The sequence below is a fragment of the Theropithecus gelada genome, chromosome 15 (assembly GCF_003255815.1).
Source record: "Theropithecus gelada isolate Dixy chromosome 15, Tgel_1.0, whole genome shotgun sequence".
Classification (NCBI taxonomy): domain Eukaryota; kingdom Metazoa; phylum Chordata; class Mammalia; order Primates; family Cercopithecidae; genus Theropithecus; species Theropithecus gelada.
In genome coordinates this window covers 66160371-66174971 of record NC_037683.1, presented here as the reverse complement: position 1 = coordinate 66174971, position 14601 = coordinate 66160371, and the positions used below count along the sequence as shown (strand labels likewise).

At 37.6% G+C, this 14601-nt stretch overlaps 2 protein-coding genes across 3 annotated transcripts in view; one reads left to right on the top strand and one right to left on the bottom strand.

Annotated features, from left to right (window-relative positions):
• SNAPC3 (small nuclear RNA activating complex polypeptide 3) overlaps window positions 1–11671 on the top strand; it is a 42977-nt gene extending 31306 nt beyond the window's left edge. The window contains exons 6-9 of the mRNA XM_025359124.1: window positions 121–203; window positions 1855–2019; window positions 6761–6868; window positions 8816–11671. Coding sequence (XP_025214909.1) covers window positions 121–203; window positions 1855–2019; window positions 6761–6868; window positions 8816–8963 — 504 coding nt within the window. The 3' untranslated portion in view covers window positions 8964–11671. The remainder of the gene's footprint in view (window positions 1–120; window positions 204–1854; window positions 2020–6760; window positions 6869–8815) is intronic.
• Window positions 11672–13075: 1404 nt separating this feature from the next.
• PSIP1 (PC4 and SFRS1 interacting protein 1) overlaps window positions 13076–14601 on the bottom strand; it is a 50734-nt gene continuing 49208 nt past the window's right edge. For both annotated transcript variants that reach the window (XR_003115916.1, XM_025359119.1), the window contains exon 16: window positions 13076–14526. Coding sequence is in view for 1 of the 2 variants with exons in the window: in XM_025359119.1 (XP_025214904.1) it covers window positions 14466–14526 (61 nt within the window). In the remaining variant the exon portion in view is untranslated. The remainder of the gene's footprint in view (window positions 14527–14601) is intronic.

Sequence of the window (14601 nt, the reverse complement as noted above, 5' to 3'; positions counted from 1 at the left end):
GCAGTTTTTGTAACCTGTATTAGTGTGATTTTATGATACATAAATTTTGAATTAATACTTAGAGCAATTTCATAATTGTTAATAGTTGACTTTCTCTCAATACCATCTGTTTTCTTGTAGGACCTATACAAATCAGCCTTCTTTTATTTTGAAGGAACATTTTATAATGATAAAAGATACCCGGAATGCAGAGATTTGAGCAGGTATAGTTTCCAAAAATCTTCTCGAAGTCCTTCCTATTTCTAGTTATCAAAGTAGTGTTATCTCCACAAATCCTATTATTGGCCTATTAAGGACCTTTGCCGAGGAATTATTGATAAATCTTGTCTTGAGCATTACATACATCCAAAAAAAAAAAAATCAGCCAGGTACAGTAGTCCCAGCCACTCCAGAGGCTGCGGCAGGAGAATCTTTTGAGACCAAGAGTTCAAGGCTGTATAGCATGCTATAATCTCACCTGTGAATACCATCACTGCTCTCCAGCCTGGGTGATATAGCAAGACTCTGTCTCTAAAAAATAATAATAATAAATTAAATCCTATTAACATGCATTATTAGTCTCTGGCCTTTACATATAAGTAATAGTGGTAAATTAACCTGTCACTGTTTTTTTGCCTATCTAGTATATACTATTGTTTGTGCTAGATGATGGTGATATATATGTTGCTTAAGTACATAATATAGAAAAAAATCTATACCTAAGCTCATTTTAATGAGACCATACTTTCATTATCAATGTCTTAGCAATTAGAGTATATAAGTATATATATTATTGTTGCCTTTTAAGAAAAAAAATAAAAGTGTCGTTCTGTCATCGTACAGGGGCACGATCTCAGCTCTCACTGCAACCTGTGTCTCCTGGGTCAAGCCATTCTCGTGCCTTAGCCTACCAAGTAGCAGGGACTACAGGTGTGTGTCATGCCTGGCTAATTTTTGTATTTTTAGTAGAGACAGGATTTCGACATGTTGGCCAGACTGGTCTTGAACTCCTGGCCTCAAGCCGCCTGCATCAGCCTCCGAAAGTGCTACATTATAGGTGTGAGCCACAATGCCCAGCCTATTATAGCCATTTTTAATCTGTATTCTAACCCAACAGTTCAAACCTATTGGTTTCAGCATTTTTGGGTTTTTTTTTTTTTTTTTTTTTGAGACAGTTTTGCTCTTGTTGCCCAGGCTGGAGTGTAGTGGCGTGATTTCGGCTCAGTGCAACCTCTGCCTCCCGGGTTAAAGCGGTTCTCCTGCCTCAGCCTCCCAAGTAGCTGGGATTACAGGCATGTACCACCACACCCAACTAATTTTGTATTTTTAGCAGAGACGGGGTTTCCCCATGTTGGTCAGGCTGGAATCGAACTCCCGACCTCAAGTGATGCGCCCACCTCGGCCTCCCCAAGTGCTGGGATTACAGGTGTGAGCCACCGTGCCCAGCCTTGCATTTCTTTATACTGTAAATAATTGAAGATTCTGATGAGCTTCTGCTTATGTGGGTTATAACTATCAATATTTATGATATTAAACATTGAAACTAAGAAATATTTGAAATATTAAATCTCATTACATACTAACATTTTGTGAAAAATATTTTTCAAAACTCAATAATGAGTGACATTGTTACACATTCTGCATTTAAGCTAAAGTGATACACATCATGTAACCTGCAGAAAACTGATCCCTTATGAAAATTCAGCATTCCTAATCTCAACATGTATCAAACATTTTGGTCTTCATCTCAAGATGGCAACTGTCCAGTTAGTTGAGTGAGCTAGGTTAATGTGAATTACTGCAGTCACAAACTGTTTTCTGTAGTTTTTAAGTTTTTCTGGAAAAATGATATATCCTTGCCTTTTTCCCCCTTAGAACTATCATTGAGTGGTCAGAGTCCCATGATAGAGGATATGGAAAGTTTCAGACTGCTAGAATGGAAGATTTCACCTTCAATGACTTGTGTATTAAACTGGGTTTTCCTTACTTATACTGTCATCAGGGAGACTGTGAACATGTCATTGTCATTACTGACATAAGGTAGGTTACTTTTTTTTTTCCTTTATTTCAGAGTACAAAAGCAGAGATAGTTTTTTTAAAAATAAGAGGAGTAAAAGTAATGATCATTGCAACTTGACTTGGAAGCAGCAAAAATGCTGTCTTCTTTCCATGCAAAGACCAACTCTTTCCATCCATTTGCATCCTCTGTTGTTTATTATTTTGGAAAATTTATAAGAAATACTTTACTATTAGAAGGTTAAAAATCTGTTAATAATTTAAAAAGTATCTCCATTTTGTATTAAACAGCTGTTATTCAGGTAGTAGTTATCCATTTACAGATAACATTGCAACTTTGTTTTTAGGTTTCTCTTTTTGCCAAAATTTGAAGGAGATAAAAGGGAATTGGAGGAAGAGTAATTCTAATATTTGACAAATGTGAAGTCTTAATGCTTTGACAAAGATTTAAATTGGGAAGGAGCTAAGATAGTCTAAAATGAGATTTGGGGATGAGTTATAAATTTAAACAGCTCATAGCTCTATTCCATGAATAAGGCTATTCATTTCCTCTTTATTTAGGAAATCTGTTTAAGAAGGAATACTATGTACGAATAAACCCTGCTCCAGTGCTGGTTTGATTCCTTATGAGAGACCATTTAAAACTTTTTGGTGGAACAATAATGTACCTATGTTTGACCAGTAATTAGAAACCAGTAATTACTAGTATTAGTTAGTAATTTATTATACCAGTAATAGAAACAGATGCCTGCCAGGTGCAGTGGCTCACGCCTATAATCCCAACACTTTGGGAGACTGAAGTGGGCAGATTGAGCCCAGGAGTTCGAGACCAGCCTGAACAACACAGTGAAATCCTCTCTACAAAAAATACAAAAATTAGCTGAGCATGGTGGTGCATGCCTGGAATCCCAGCTACTCAGGCTAAAACATGAGGATTGCTTGAGACCAGGAGGTCAAGGCTGCAGTGAGCTATGATCATGCCACTGCATTCCAGTCTGGGTGACAGAGTGCGACCTTGTCTCAAAAATAAAAAATAGGAAAGAAAGAAACTGATGCTTTCAGAAAGTCCCTGCTTCTATTTTTGGTCTTACTGACTCATCTCCAAAATTTTGTATCTCATGCACTCCATCTCCGGAAACTACCAGAAGATGTAAAAGTGCTTCACAGAAGGTGTACACCATGAACAAGAAAGACATGGAATGCAACACAGAATAGGCAGAATAGATTAAATAGACATAAAAGGGATTCTCAGAATGATGGAAAAGTGAAATCCCAGTGTGAGAGCTTTGTACCAGATCTGGAGATTTGATCCAGGGTCTGGAGCCAGGAGCATACAGAACTCAGGAAGGATGTCTGGGGGGGGAAATAAACTGGTTGACTCCCGGTTGTTCACTGTTCTGTGAGAAAATAGGTGACTGAATTCGTGATAGGTACATTGAAAATTAAGCAAATGGGCCAGGTGTGGTGGCTCATGCCTGTAATCCCAGCACTTTGGGAGGCCAAGGCAGGTGGATCACGAGGTCAGGAGATTGAGGCTATCCTGGCTAACAACGGTTAAACCCTGTCTCTACTAAAAAATAAAAAAAAAAAATTAGCCGGGCATGGTGGCGGGCGCCTGTAGTCCCAGCTACTCTGGAGGCTGAGGCAGGAGAATGGCGTGAACCCGGAGGCGGAGCTTGCAGTGAGCTGAGATTGTGCCACTGCACTCCAGCCTGGGCAACAGCAAGACTCTGTCTCAAAAAAAAAAAAAAAAAGAAAAGAAAATTAAGCAAATGTAAATGGGAGAGAACTAATAGATTAATAGCTAGAAAACAAAATGTCGTCCCATAAATGTCAACTGTGTGGCTTAGGTAGAAATAGCACTAATTCGTCATGAATTAAATATCTGTTTAACCAAAATTATGGTAGTTCTGTGGGGAGAAGTTGAGGAGCTAAATTCTAAACAAACAATTAAGAATGGAAAACAGTTGCCCCTAGGGAAGAAGAATGGGGAGGCAAGAGCCAGAAGCATATATAAACCTTGTTTATATGGCTTTTAAAATTATAGACAGTACATTTATGTCTTGGATGTTACTAAAATTTTATATCAGCAGCCTGGGCACTGTGGCTCATGCCTGTAATCCCAGCACTTTGGGAGGCCTAGGTGGCCAGATTACTTGCAGTCAGGAGTTCGAGACCAGCCTGGCCAACACGGTGAAATCCTGTCTCTAAAACTACAAAAATTAGCTGGGTGTAGTGATGGACGTTTGTAATCCCAGCTACTTGGGAGAGTGAGGCACGAGAATCACTTGAATCCGGGAAGCGAAGGTTGCAGTGAGCCAAGATTGCACTCCAGCCTGGGCGACAGAGCAAGACTGTATCAAAAGAAAAAAAAAATTATATAAGCTGTTCTGCCTGCTCTTCCTTTCAAATGTGGTAAAATATGCTAGCCTTGTAATAAACATAAGATGGAAGGCAACCCCCAGTTCTCTCTGATGGCTTTATTTTCCATACTTTTCTTTTCTTTTCTTTGAGACAGAGTTTCGCTCTTTTGCCCAGGCTGGAATGCAGTGGCATGATCTCAGTTCACTGCAACCTCCATCTCCTGGGCTCAAGCAATTCTCGTGCATCAGCCTCCCAAGTAGCTGGGATTACAGGTGCGTGCCACCTTGTCCGACAAATTTTTGTATTATTTATTTATTTTTTTTGAGACCGAGTTTTGCTCTTGTTGCCCAGGCTGGAGTGCAGTGGCACGATCTCGGCTTACCGCAACCTTTGCCTCCCGGGTTCAGGCGATTCTTCTGCCTCAGCCTCCTGAGTAGCTGGGATTACAGGCATGTGCCACCATGCCCAGCTAATTTTGTATTTTTAGTAGAGATGGGGTTTCTACTCTATCTGTTGGTCAGGCTGGTCTTGAACTACCGACTTCAGGTGATCTGCCCGCCTCAGCCTCCCAAAGTGCTGGGATTACAGGTGTGAGCCACCGCGCCCGGCCTAATTTTTGTATTTTTAGTAGAGAAGGGGTTTCACCATGTTGGCAAGGCTGGTGTCGAACTCCTGACCTCAGGTGATCTGCCCACGTCAGCCTCCCAAAGTGCTGGGATTACAGGCATGAGCCACCGTGCCTGGCCTTTTCCGTACATTTCTTATAGTGTAGGCCTGTTTCTATAAACAATGTGATTCCAAGGCTGAAGGATAAAAACATGACCCTTAAACTCATGGTAACTTCTTGATACAATGATCAACAAAAGAAACATGATCTGTTTGAATGTCAAAGAAAAAGCAATTTACACTTTTTTTTTTTTCTTGAGAAGGGGGTGTCACTCTATTGCTCAGGCTGGAGTGCAGTGGCAAAATCATGTCTCAATGCAGCCTCGGCCTCCTGGGCTCAAGCAGTCCTCTTCCCTCAGTCTTTCCCATAGCTAAGATTAGAGGCATATGCCACCATGCGTGGCCAATTTTTTTATGTTTTGTAGAGACAGGGTCTCACTCTGTTTCCCAGGCTGGTCTTTAACTCCTGAGCTCAAGTGATCCTCCTGCCTTGGCCTCCCAAAGTGCTGGGATTGCAGGTGTGAGCCACCACATCTGCCCTTTTGTTTTTTTAAAAAAGTTTACATTTATTAAGAGTATGCAATGTAGGGCTTTTTAAAAGGCAATTTAGAGAAGTCATTTTTATCTTACAGGTGGATTTAATCATTCAGTGCCATTCCATAATACCAGCTATCAAAAGGTTAATTATTTTCTGATGGTGAAAGTTTTAATTTAAAAAAAGTGGTATTTTAGAATTGTGAGAGACCTTTAGAACAATTTTGTGTAGTCCTTTCATCTTTCAGAATAATCTGAAGTCTGTCATGATTTACAGGATTTACCCAAAGCCGTGGAGCTGATTAGTGGCAGAGTAGAGACTGACTTCAATTTTTTTTTTTTAATAAAAGTTATGAAACTTCTTAAAGGTTTCATAATTCTGACACTTAAAACTAAGATTCTACCAATTCATATTATGCCATGAGTCAGAATTAGATTTTAATAAAAAGGAGACATTAAAAAAACAAGAGCCTCATTCTAACAACCAGTTAATCTAGGTAAAATATTACGGAGTAGCTTTGCCCAAATTGTTTCATTATATGGTACTAAATGTTAGCCAGGTGTGGTGGCTCACACCTGTAATCCCAGCACCTCGGGAGGCTGAGGTGGGAGGATTGCTTGAGGCCAGGAGTTTGAGACCAGCCTGGACAACATAGTAAGACCCTGTCTCTACAAAAATTTTAAAAATTATCTAGGTGTGGTGGTGCATGCCTGTAGTCCCAACTACTGGAGAGGCTGAGGTGGGAGGACTGCTTGAGCACAGGAGTTTGAGGAGGCTACAGTGAGCCAAGATCATGCCACCGTCCTCCAGCCTGGGTAACAGAGTAAGACCCCATTTCAAATAAATAAAAATAAAAGGTACTAGTGTTAAGCAAAGCAAGGATTCTCTGGTAGAATACATTCAAGAAATGCTCTATATGATGACCCCCTTAGCGGGGGTCACAGTGTACATTACCGTAAACGGATTTGAGAAGTCTAAGGAAAGAAAACCTTGTTTAATCCAAAATGCTCTTGGAGAAAGTATTTTGTGGAACACAGTTTGGTCAAACATGGTATAACAAGTAATTTAGCAACATCTTGTAAGCAAAAATTGAAAGTATCTATTTTCCTAATACTCAGGTACAGATTTATTTAATAGCTCATAAAAATTTGTCACTTAATATTTATCACCTTAATATCTTTATTTTCCCATGAACAAAAGGCTTGTGCATCATGATGACTGCTTGGATAGGACACTGTATCCCCTCCTTATCAAGAAGCATTGGCTATGGACCAGAAAATGTTTTGTTTGTAAAATGTATACAGCTAGGTGAGTGATAATGTATTTTTTTTTCTCTGAGAAATGGTAGTTTTGACTTTTGGTACTTGTTTTCCACTTTGGATCTAAGAATATTTGTACTTTAGGTTATAAATATGAAGTATCATGTAGTAGGGAAGTGCCACAAAACTAGTTTAGTGAGTTAAAACTGACATTCTTAAATAGTAAGGAAATATTATATGTACACAAGTCCAGGGGTAGGTCAAATTTCAGGCTTGTAAAATGTATACAGCTAGGTGAATAAAAATAAAAGTTAATAGTGTTAAGAAAGCAAGGATTCTTTGATAGAATACACTCAAGAAAAGCTCTGTACAGTAACTCCCTGTTAGAGGGTCACAGTGTACATTACCATAAAGGGATTTGGGAAGTCTAAGGAAAGAAAACCTTGTTTAATCCAAAATGCTTGGGGAACCATGTTCTTTTTGCCTCTTGTCCACACAGTTTACATAATCAGCTTCATCAATAAAACTTCATCAATTAAAAAAATACCACAGCACATCACATGAAGTTAAAATATAGTTTTATAAAATTTTTATTTCATGTGATTCTGCATGTTTAGATTATAAAGCATTTCTTACTGTGGGTCAGTGAAAAAAAAAGTTTGTTGCTTTTGGAGGTTGAGGTGGGAGGATCACTTGAGGCCTGGAGACCAGCCTGGACAACACAGCAATAACTATAAAAAAAAAATCTGAAAGCCACTCAGAGGACAGGAAATTTAGTATAGGTTGAGCATTTCAAATTTCAAGAATCAGAAATCCAAAACTTGAAAGTTTTTGAGTGGCAACATCTGATGCTGAAATGATCAGTGGAGCATTTTGGATTTCACATTCTCAGTGGAATGCTCAGCCGGCAAATATATGCATAATATATTTAAAAATCTGCAATTTGAAATACTTCTTTCTGGTTCCAAGCATTTCAGATAAAAGATACTCTTTTTTTTTGAGATGGAGTATTGTTCTGTCCCTTGGGCTAGAGTGCAGTGGCACAATCTCGGCTTACTGCAACTTCTGCCTCCCGGGTTCAAGCAATTCTCCTGCCTCAGCCTCCTGAGTAGCTGGGATTACAGGCGCACACCACCACACCCAGCTAATTTTTTTTTGTATTTTTAGTAGAGATGGGGTTTCGCCATGTTGGCTAGGTTGGTCTCAAACTCCTGACCTTGTGATCCATCCACCTTGGCCTCCCAAAGTGCTGGGATCACAGGCGTGAGCCGCCGCACCCAGCCCAGATAAAGGATACTCAGCTTGTATCTTCAGTTTGTTTTCGCCACCCCACAATATTCTTTTCTAAAAGATCAACAGGAAAACATGATAAATCAGATAAAAGGGAAAATAATGTTAAAAGCAAACATTCCATGAGATGCATAATTCAAACATACCATACAATAGCATCTTCATGCCATTCAACATTTTGGTTGAATAATGTTGCCCATATTGCCATTTGTATATACTTTATAACATAATCTTGAGTTATAGGTAAATAGAGTTACATAAGTTTTCAAAGTAACCAGTACTCATTTATCAGTTAAGAAGGTATATTAAGCAAAAGTGTATCAGATCTGTAGCATCTAATTTTGTTACAGTTTTTCAAGATGGTCTGTTAGAAGAAAATGACTATATTCATACTTGGAGGATAGGTATGTCATGGCAAATGTGTGATGCTTTCAAGTAGATTTATATTCTTCCTTTAAAGGTAACTATTACAGAGAAACAGCATTCTGCAGTGTTTCTTAATATTAAATGACCTTTTGGCTTTGTAGAGAGTATTGGTGGTATTTGTATCTATGTATACAAAATTAAAGATTATGCATTAACAACTGACTGATAAGGAAATAGTGAGAATGTAATATTTACATATTGCTACAGGTCATAACTTAAAGCATGTTAAGGTATGGAAAATTTGATTGTAATGATGTACTTCTTTTTTTAAAAACTACAGATGGGTGACGAACAATGACAGTTTTGCACCAGAGGACCCATGTTTCTTTTGTGATGTTTGCTTCCGAATGCTCCACTATGATTCAGAAGGCAACAAACTGGGGGAATTCCTTGCTTATCCTTATGTTGATCCTGGAACCTTTAATTAAGAATAGCTACACTCACAAAAGTACCCCCTCATGAAATAACTGTTCTCTTGGATGATTACCTTTTTTCTAAGAAATGCCACTGAGGAGCAGGATCCACTTTGAACAGTCTGCTAAAGCTACCAAAAAAAATTCCAAGTCACAGATTTTCTTATAATGATTGTATTTAAATGTTTATAACATAGTTAAATTTCATATTTATTCCAAAGAGTATTTAATTTAGTGCTTTTTACCCATTGAGTTGTAGTACTTTATATATTCTGACTTTAAATCCTTTGTCAGACACACATATTCTTTCTCCCAATCCATGCCTTCCCTATTCATTCTCTGTCCAGAGTGTTTTTTTGCTAAAGATAGAATTAATGATACATCAAGTAGTGGAAGTGTTTTGAAAATGCTTTGAAGAATGTGAGAGCTACACCTTCTACCATGAGGCTTCCAAGGTAAAGATCCTTCAAATATCTGTAACGGAAATTAGGGAGAATGAATTATTTACAAATAAGACAAAATTAATAGCTTTGGGATAATTTATTTTTGTTTTTGAGACAAAGTCTCGCTTTTGTTGCCCAGGCTGGAGTACAACGGGGCAATCGCGGCTCACTGCAACCTCCGCCTCCCAGGTTCAGGTGATTCTCCTGCCACAGCTTCCCGAGTAGCTGGGATTATAGGCACCTGGCACCATGCCTGGCTAATTTTTGTATTTTTAGTAGAGACGGGGTTTCACCATGTTGGCCAGGCTGGTCTCAAACTCCTAACCTCAGGCAATCCACCCGCCTCAGCCTCCCAAAGTGCTGGGATTACAGGCATGAGCCACCGCGCCCGGCTGCTTTGGGGTAATTTAATGTTCGTGTGCTGTTGAGTAATGTTAGGTTTTGTTTTGAAGGAAACTAGGCATACAAGACATGTTAATAAGACTTTGTGAATAATGGATTTAAAAAGATACTGAGTGTATACTCACAACTCCAGAAATAACATTAGCTTGAAGCTTTATTTCTTGACAAAAGCTTTATGAATGCTATGAGTTTAAAATATGTCAATTTAATACTGTGATTTAAAAAACAATAGATTTCGTATGACTGTGGAGACATGGAGAAATCAAGATCCTATTGATATGCTAGCTCTGGCTCACTTATTCTTGGGTAATGATACTATTGGATATATACCAGTATTCTATAAGCAAAAAGAAAAAAATAAGTTTTTCTGGCCCAGGTCTTCCATATTTCTGGTCCCCTTACTATAGTAATCCTAGTTACTCTCATCTTATTCTGAGAAAAAAAAAAAAAAAAACTTTTTAAACTTATTTTTTGATACAGGGTCTTACTCTGTCACCCAGACTGTAGTACAGTGGTGTGATCTTGGCTCACTGGAGCCCTGACCTTCCCAGGCTCAGGTGATCCTCCTACCTCAGCCTCCCAAGTAGCTGAGACCACAGGCACAGGCCACAGGCCACCATGGCGGGCTAATTTTTTTATTTCTTGTAGAGGCAGGGTTTCACTATGTTGCCCAGGATAGTCTCGAACTCCTGACCTCAAGTGATCCACTCGCCTTGGCCTCCCAGAGTGCTGGGATTACAGGCATGAGCCATAGCACCCAGCAAAAGAAACTATTTATTTTCAGGTTTAGACCATCAGATAGATTTATAACTATCTACATTCAAATATTTTCTGGAAACCTTTATGGGTAGAAAATTTAATACTGTTTAAAAACGTTTAGGAATACTATAGATTTCAAATGCATCATTTAAAATAAATAAATTCCACTTTTTCTCTCCTAGGTTGTATTTAAATTTGACTGAAAAATGGATGGCTAAGAACAGACATTTATATAAATGGAAAACTGACGAAACCTATAAGCCTATGTGTTTAAAAGATTGACAGTGAAGTATGTTTTATGGACTTAAATGCCACAAAGTTAAGTCCGTTGGCTTGGAGAGGACAAGCACGTGCTTCTGGTATGTCTAGTGTTCTCATTCACTGATTCAGTCAGTACGCAGATAATCAGTATAGAGAACTCAGAGGCTGGCTTATGTTATACCTAAATTTTTACTTTCTTGTATACCACAATGCTAAAATTGAGCAGATTGATAACAGCCAGCAAACCATAGATTTAAGATAAATGATTTACCCAACCCTAAAATTCCATGGGTAAAAATTTTGATTCCTTTATTTGTAATACTGCATTCCTTATAGGTCTTACATGCATATGCAAGGATATTTTATTCATTTTCATTTCATACTCTCAAACTTCAAAAAGTTAAGTATTGTCATAATGCATTATTCCATGTGTGGTGTCAATTCATTTTAGTGGACAAAGAAGAAACATGCCAGTTAAAACATTTCTGCTACTGGCATTCTATTATTTGAGAATGTTTTTCTGCTAGTTCTTAAGGTTAATCTTTTCATCAAAGACTCAGGTACCTATTATTGTTTCCTGGTGAAACTGAGGAGAAAAGTTAACCAGGTTACTCCCAGTTTGCCCATGTGTTATGTATCGGTTATACAGGTATCCAACCAAGTTCAAGTCAAAAGAAATTTCTAACTTTGTATATTTCTGGAGCTATAAAACCCCTGATTTAAGACAGCTTTTCTCTTTTTTCGAGACAGCTTTTCTTTATGCTTATTTCAATCAAAACAACACACCTGTCAAATTACATGTAACACATTATCTAATGAAGATAGGCAAATGTGAAAATGTTGTCATGAACATGTCAATCAACGTGCTTGGTGGTTGAATTTGACTTTTATATAATAGTGGATGCACATGCACAAAAGTCACCAGAGAAGCAATAGCTATTTATTTAAACGTTCTTCAGGCCTCAGTACCATTTAAGGATAATTAGACATTTTAGTTTTACTAGGAGAAAGGTCATCTCTAACATTGTGGTGCAGAATTACACAGCCCAAACACACACACTTCTGCCTATTAAACCAGCTTCTTTGTTTCTAAAGAGTTTAATGATACGGGTTTGCTATTTCCATTAGAGCATCCTTTCTCTGGCCAATCGGACAAAATAAAGTTAGCGAAGCCCTCACAGCACCCTATGAAAAATCTTTGCTCTTATACAGGATTAGATGCAGACCTCATCTTGACCTGACATCTGTAACCAGGTAAGTGTATGTGAGTAGGAACATAGACAGCAGTACTGTATCAGCAAAATCTATCATATTATTTGAAATCACCGGATATAATATTAAAGTGCATGGTTCTCTCCAGTTGTTCACATACCAAATCCAGATGGATGTATCTGCGATTTCTCCAAGCAGCCAAGAAAACCTTCAATAGTTCTGCTCAGTCACGTATGACTTTTTTTTTTTTTTGAGACGGAGTCTCGCTCTGTCTCCCAGGCTGGAGTGCAGTGGGGCAATCTCAGCTCACTGCAACTTCTGCCTCCCAGGTTCAAGCAATTCTTCTGCCTCAGCCTCCCGAGTAGCTGGGATTACAGGCACATGCCACTGTGCCCACCTGATGTATGACTCTTTTACCCAGTAATCAAAACACATACGTACACACACACCAGCCCAAAAGAGGTGTTAAAACATACATATTACACATACTTTTTGTGGGGCAGGGTGGGGGCTATCTCAAAATTACCTCTTGGTGCCTTGTCAAGCTGTGGAGTTTTGACCACACACACCAATTGAGCCAATGAACAATTTCAATGATCCTGAAAGTTCTTAAGTCTTATGAATAATTATCAAGAGTTCTGAGAATGATAGTTATCTGTAAATCAGCCTATGACAAAGCAAATTTCTTGAGAGTTACAATTAAAAGGCAGTTATGCTTGAAGCGAACATCAACTAGTTAGAGCAAGGTCAGCTTGTACAAGCTGACATAAATTATGAGAATGATGCTGTATCTCTAGAAGTTGAATATTCTGTGGCTTCTTTGTAAAACTATAGATCTAGTGGGTTATGGGAAGAAAGGGAGGGTGAACAAAAGATAAATATTTCCTTTATTTTTATCATCTTGAGCTCACTGTTTAGTTAACCCTGTTTCCCAAAACAACACAAACTCTGTGACCAGTTAACTAAGAAATTATTTCCTTGGCAGCAAACCCAGAATTTCATCACTTACTCTTGTAAATAGGAAGAAAGTAATTTACTAGTAGAGTTTGGTAGAAAAATTCTTTAATCAAAACAAGTTTACACGTTGAACTTATGGCTTAACTAGAATAAATCTAAGTTAAAACTGTATAAGGATCAAACAGATAATGACTGGTATATATGCAGGTTCTCTCAAAACAGTGATTCCTAGTTCCACTATAAGACCTCATAAAAGCAAAACTTCAATTCTGTAGATGAAAACAGTTATCCCAGAGAGTCAACCATACAATGTCATACACAGACACTGGTCTTAAGCCATTTTTTTCCATATTCATATAGTTTCAAAACATGAGAAGTATCCTACTTACTGAAAAATGCCAAATGACCTAATATTCAAAATATCTTAGAAATGCTATCATTTAGTTAACATACCCTTAAATTTTGTAACATTGATTTCACCCTGGATTTAGTCCATACACGTCAATGTAGACTATCAAAGTACTATGTTGGAAGAACTAGTGTTTGTATTTTTGGAATCTAGAAAATAAAAATAATATAGCCATAATTTTAAATAGGTGAGTTTCCTTATATAGCATTTATTTATATTTATTGTCTAAGCATCATGATTTTTTCTTCCAATTAAGTACTACTTAGTGATTTCCTGAAGACATCTTTAATATTTCTCAAAAATAAACTTACTTAGTTTTCAGTTTTAATTACTAGTGCCTGCCTATAAAAGGACCTTAAATGATTTAACCCTAAAGCCAGATTCATTCCTATATATAGCCAGTCAGTTATCTGCAGAGAAGTCCTAAGACTTCACTGAATGTCCAGCCACAAAACTAAATTACCTTCAAAAATTAACATCATGTTTTATAGTTTGTAGATTTCTCAGTCAGTTCAATGTCAGTTACTTAACTAGTTGTCATACCAAAACAAACCATACAGACTTTTGATAAAAAGGGAGTGAGTACTTGTATAGAAGTAACATTTTATCTACCATAAAAATGCTCAACTTCTACAAAACCCACAAACAGTGAAAAGACAGTCTGGTAAATCCAAGGTTTGTAAAAACTATGCACAAAACCCACGGTATTTGGGGAAAGAGGCAAGGTTTATACAAGTAGCAGTTTTAAAAATGTAACTTTGTTCTACTATCAATTACACATTAACATACACACACTAATTGAAAATATGCTACAACTATGTCTGGAAAAGCAGTTTAACATTTTCTCAATGGATTTTATCCCACATTTACTGTATATAATGTAGCTGTTAATACTGCACAAGTATACTTAGCGATAATGTTTACTTTAAAACAAAGATAAAGGGATCTTCTCCCCCGTAACAAATTTTCAACATCAAACCTATGCTTATAAAAATTTAAAACTTTCAGCAGTCTATTTCAAATGAAAGCCATTACAAACTTCTCAAGTGTTCTCTATATTCCCGGTATGTCAACCTAGTTATCTAGTGTAGAATCCTTCAGAGATATTTCAGTCTCTCTCTCTTCACTGGATGGCCTGAAGAAAAGGGGGAAAGAAAGGTACAATAACTGGAATTAGGATTTTCTCCTAATGAAGAAAAAAAGACATTAA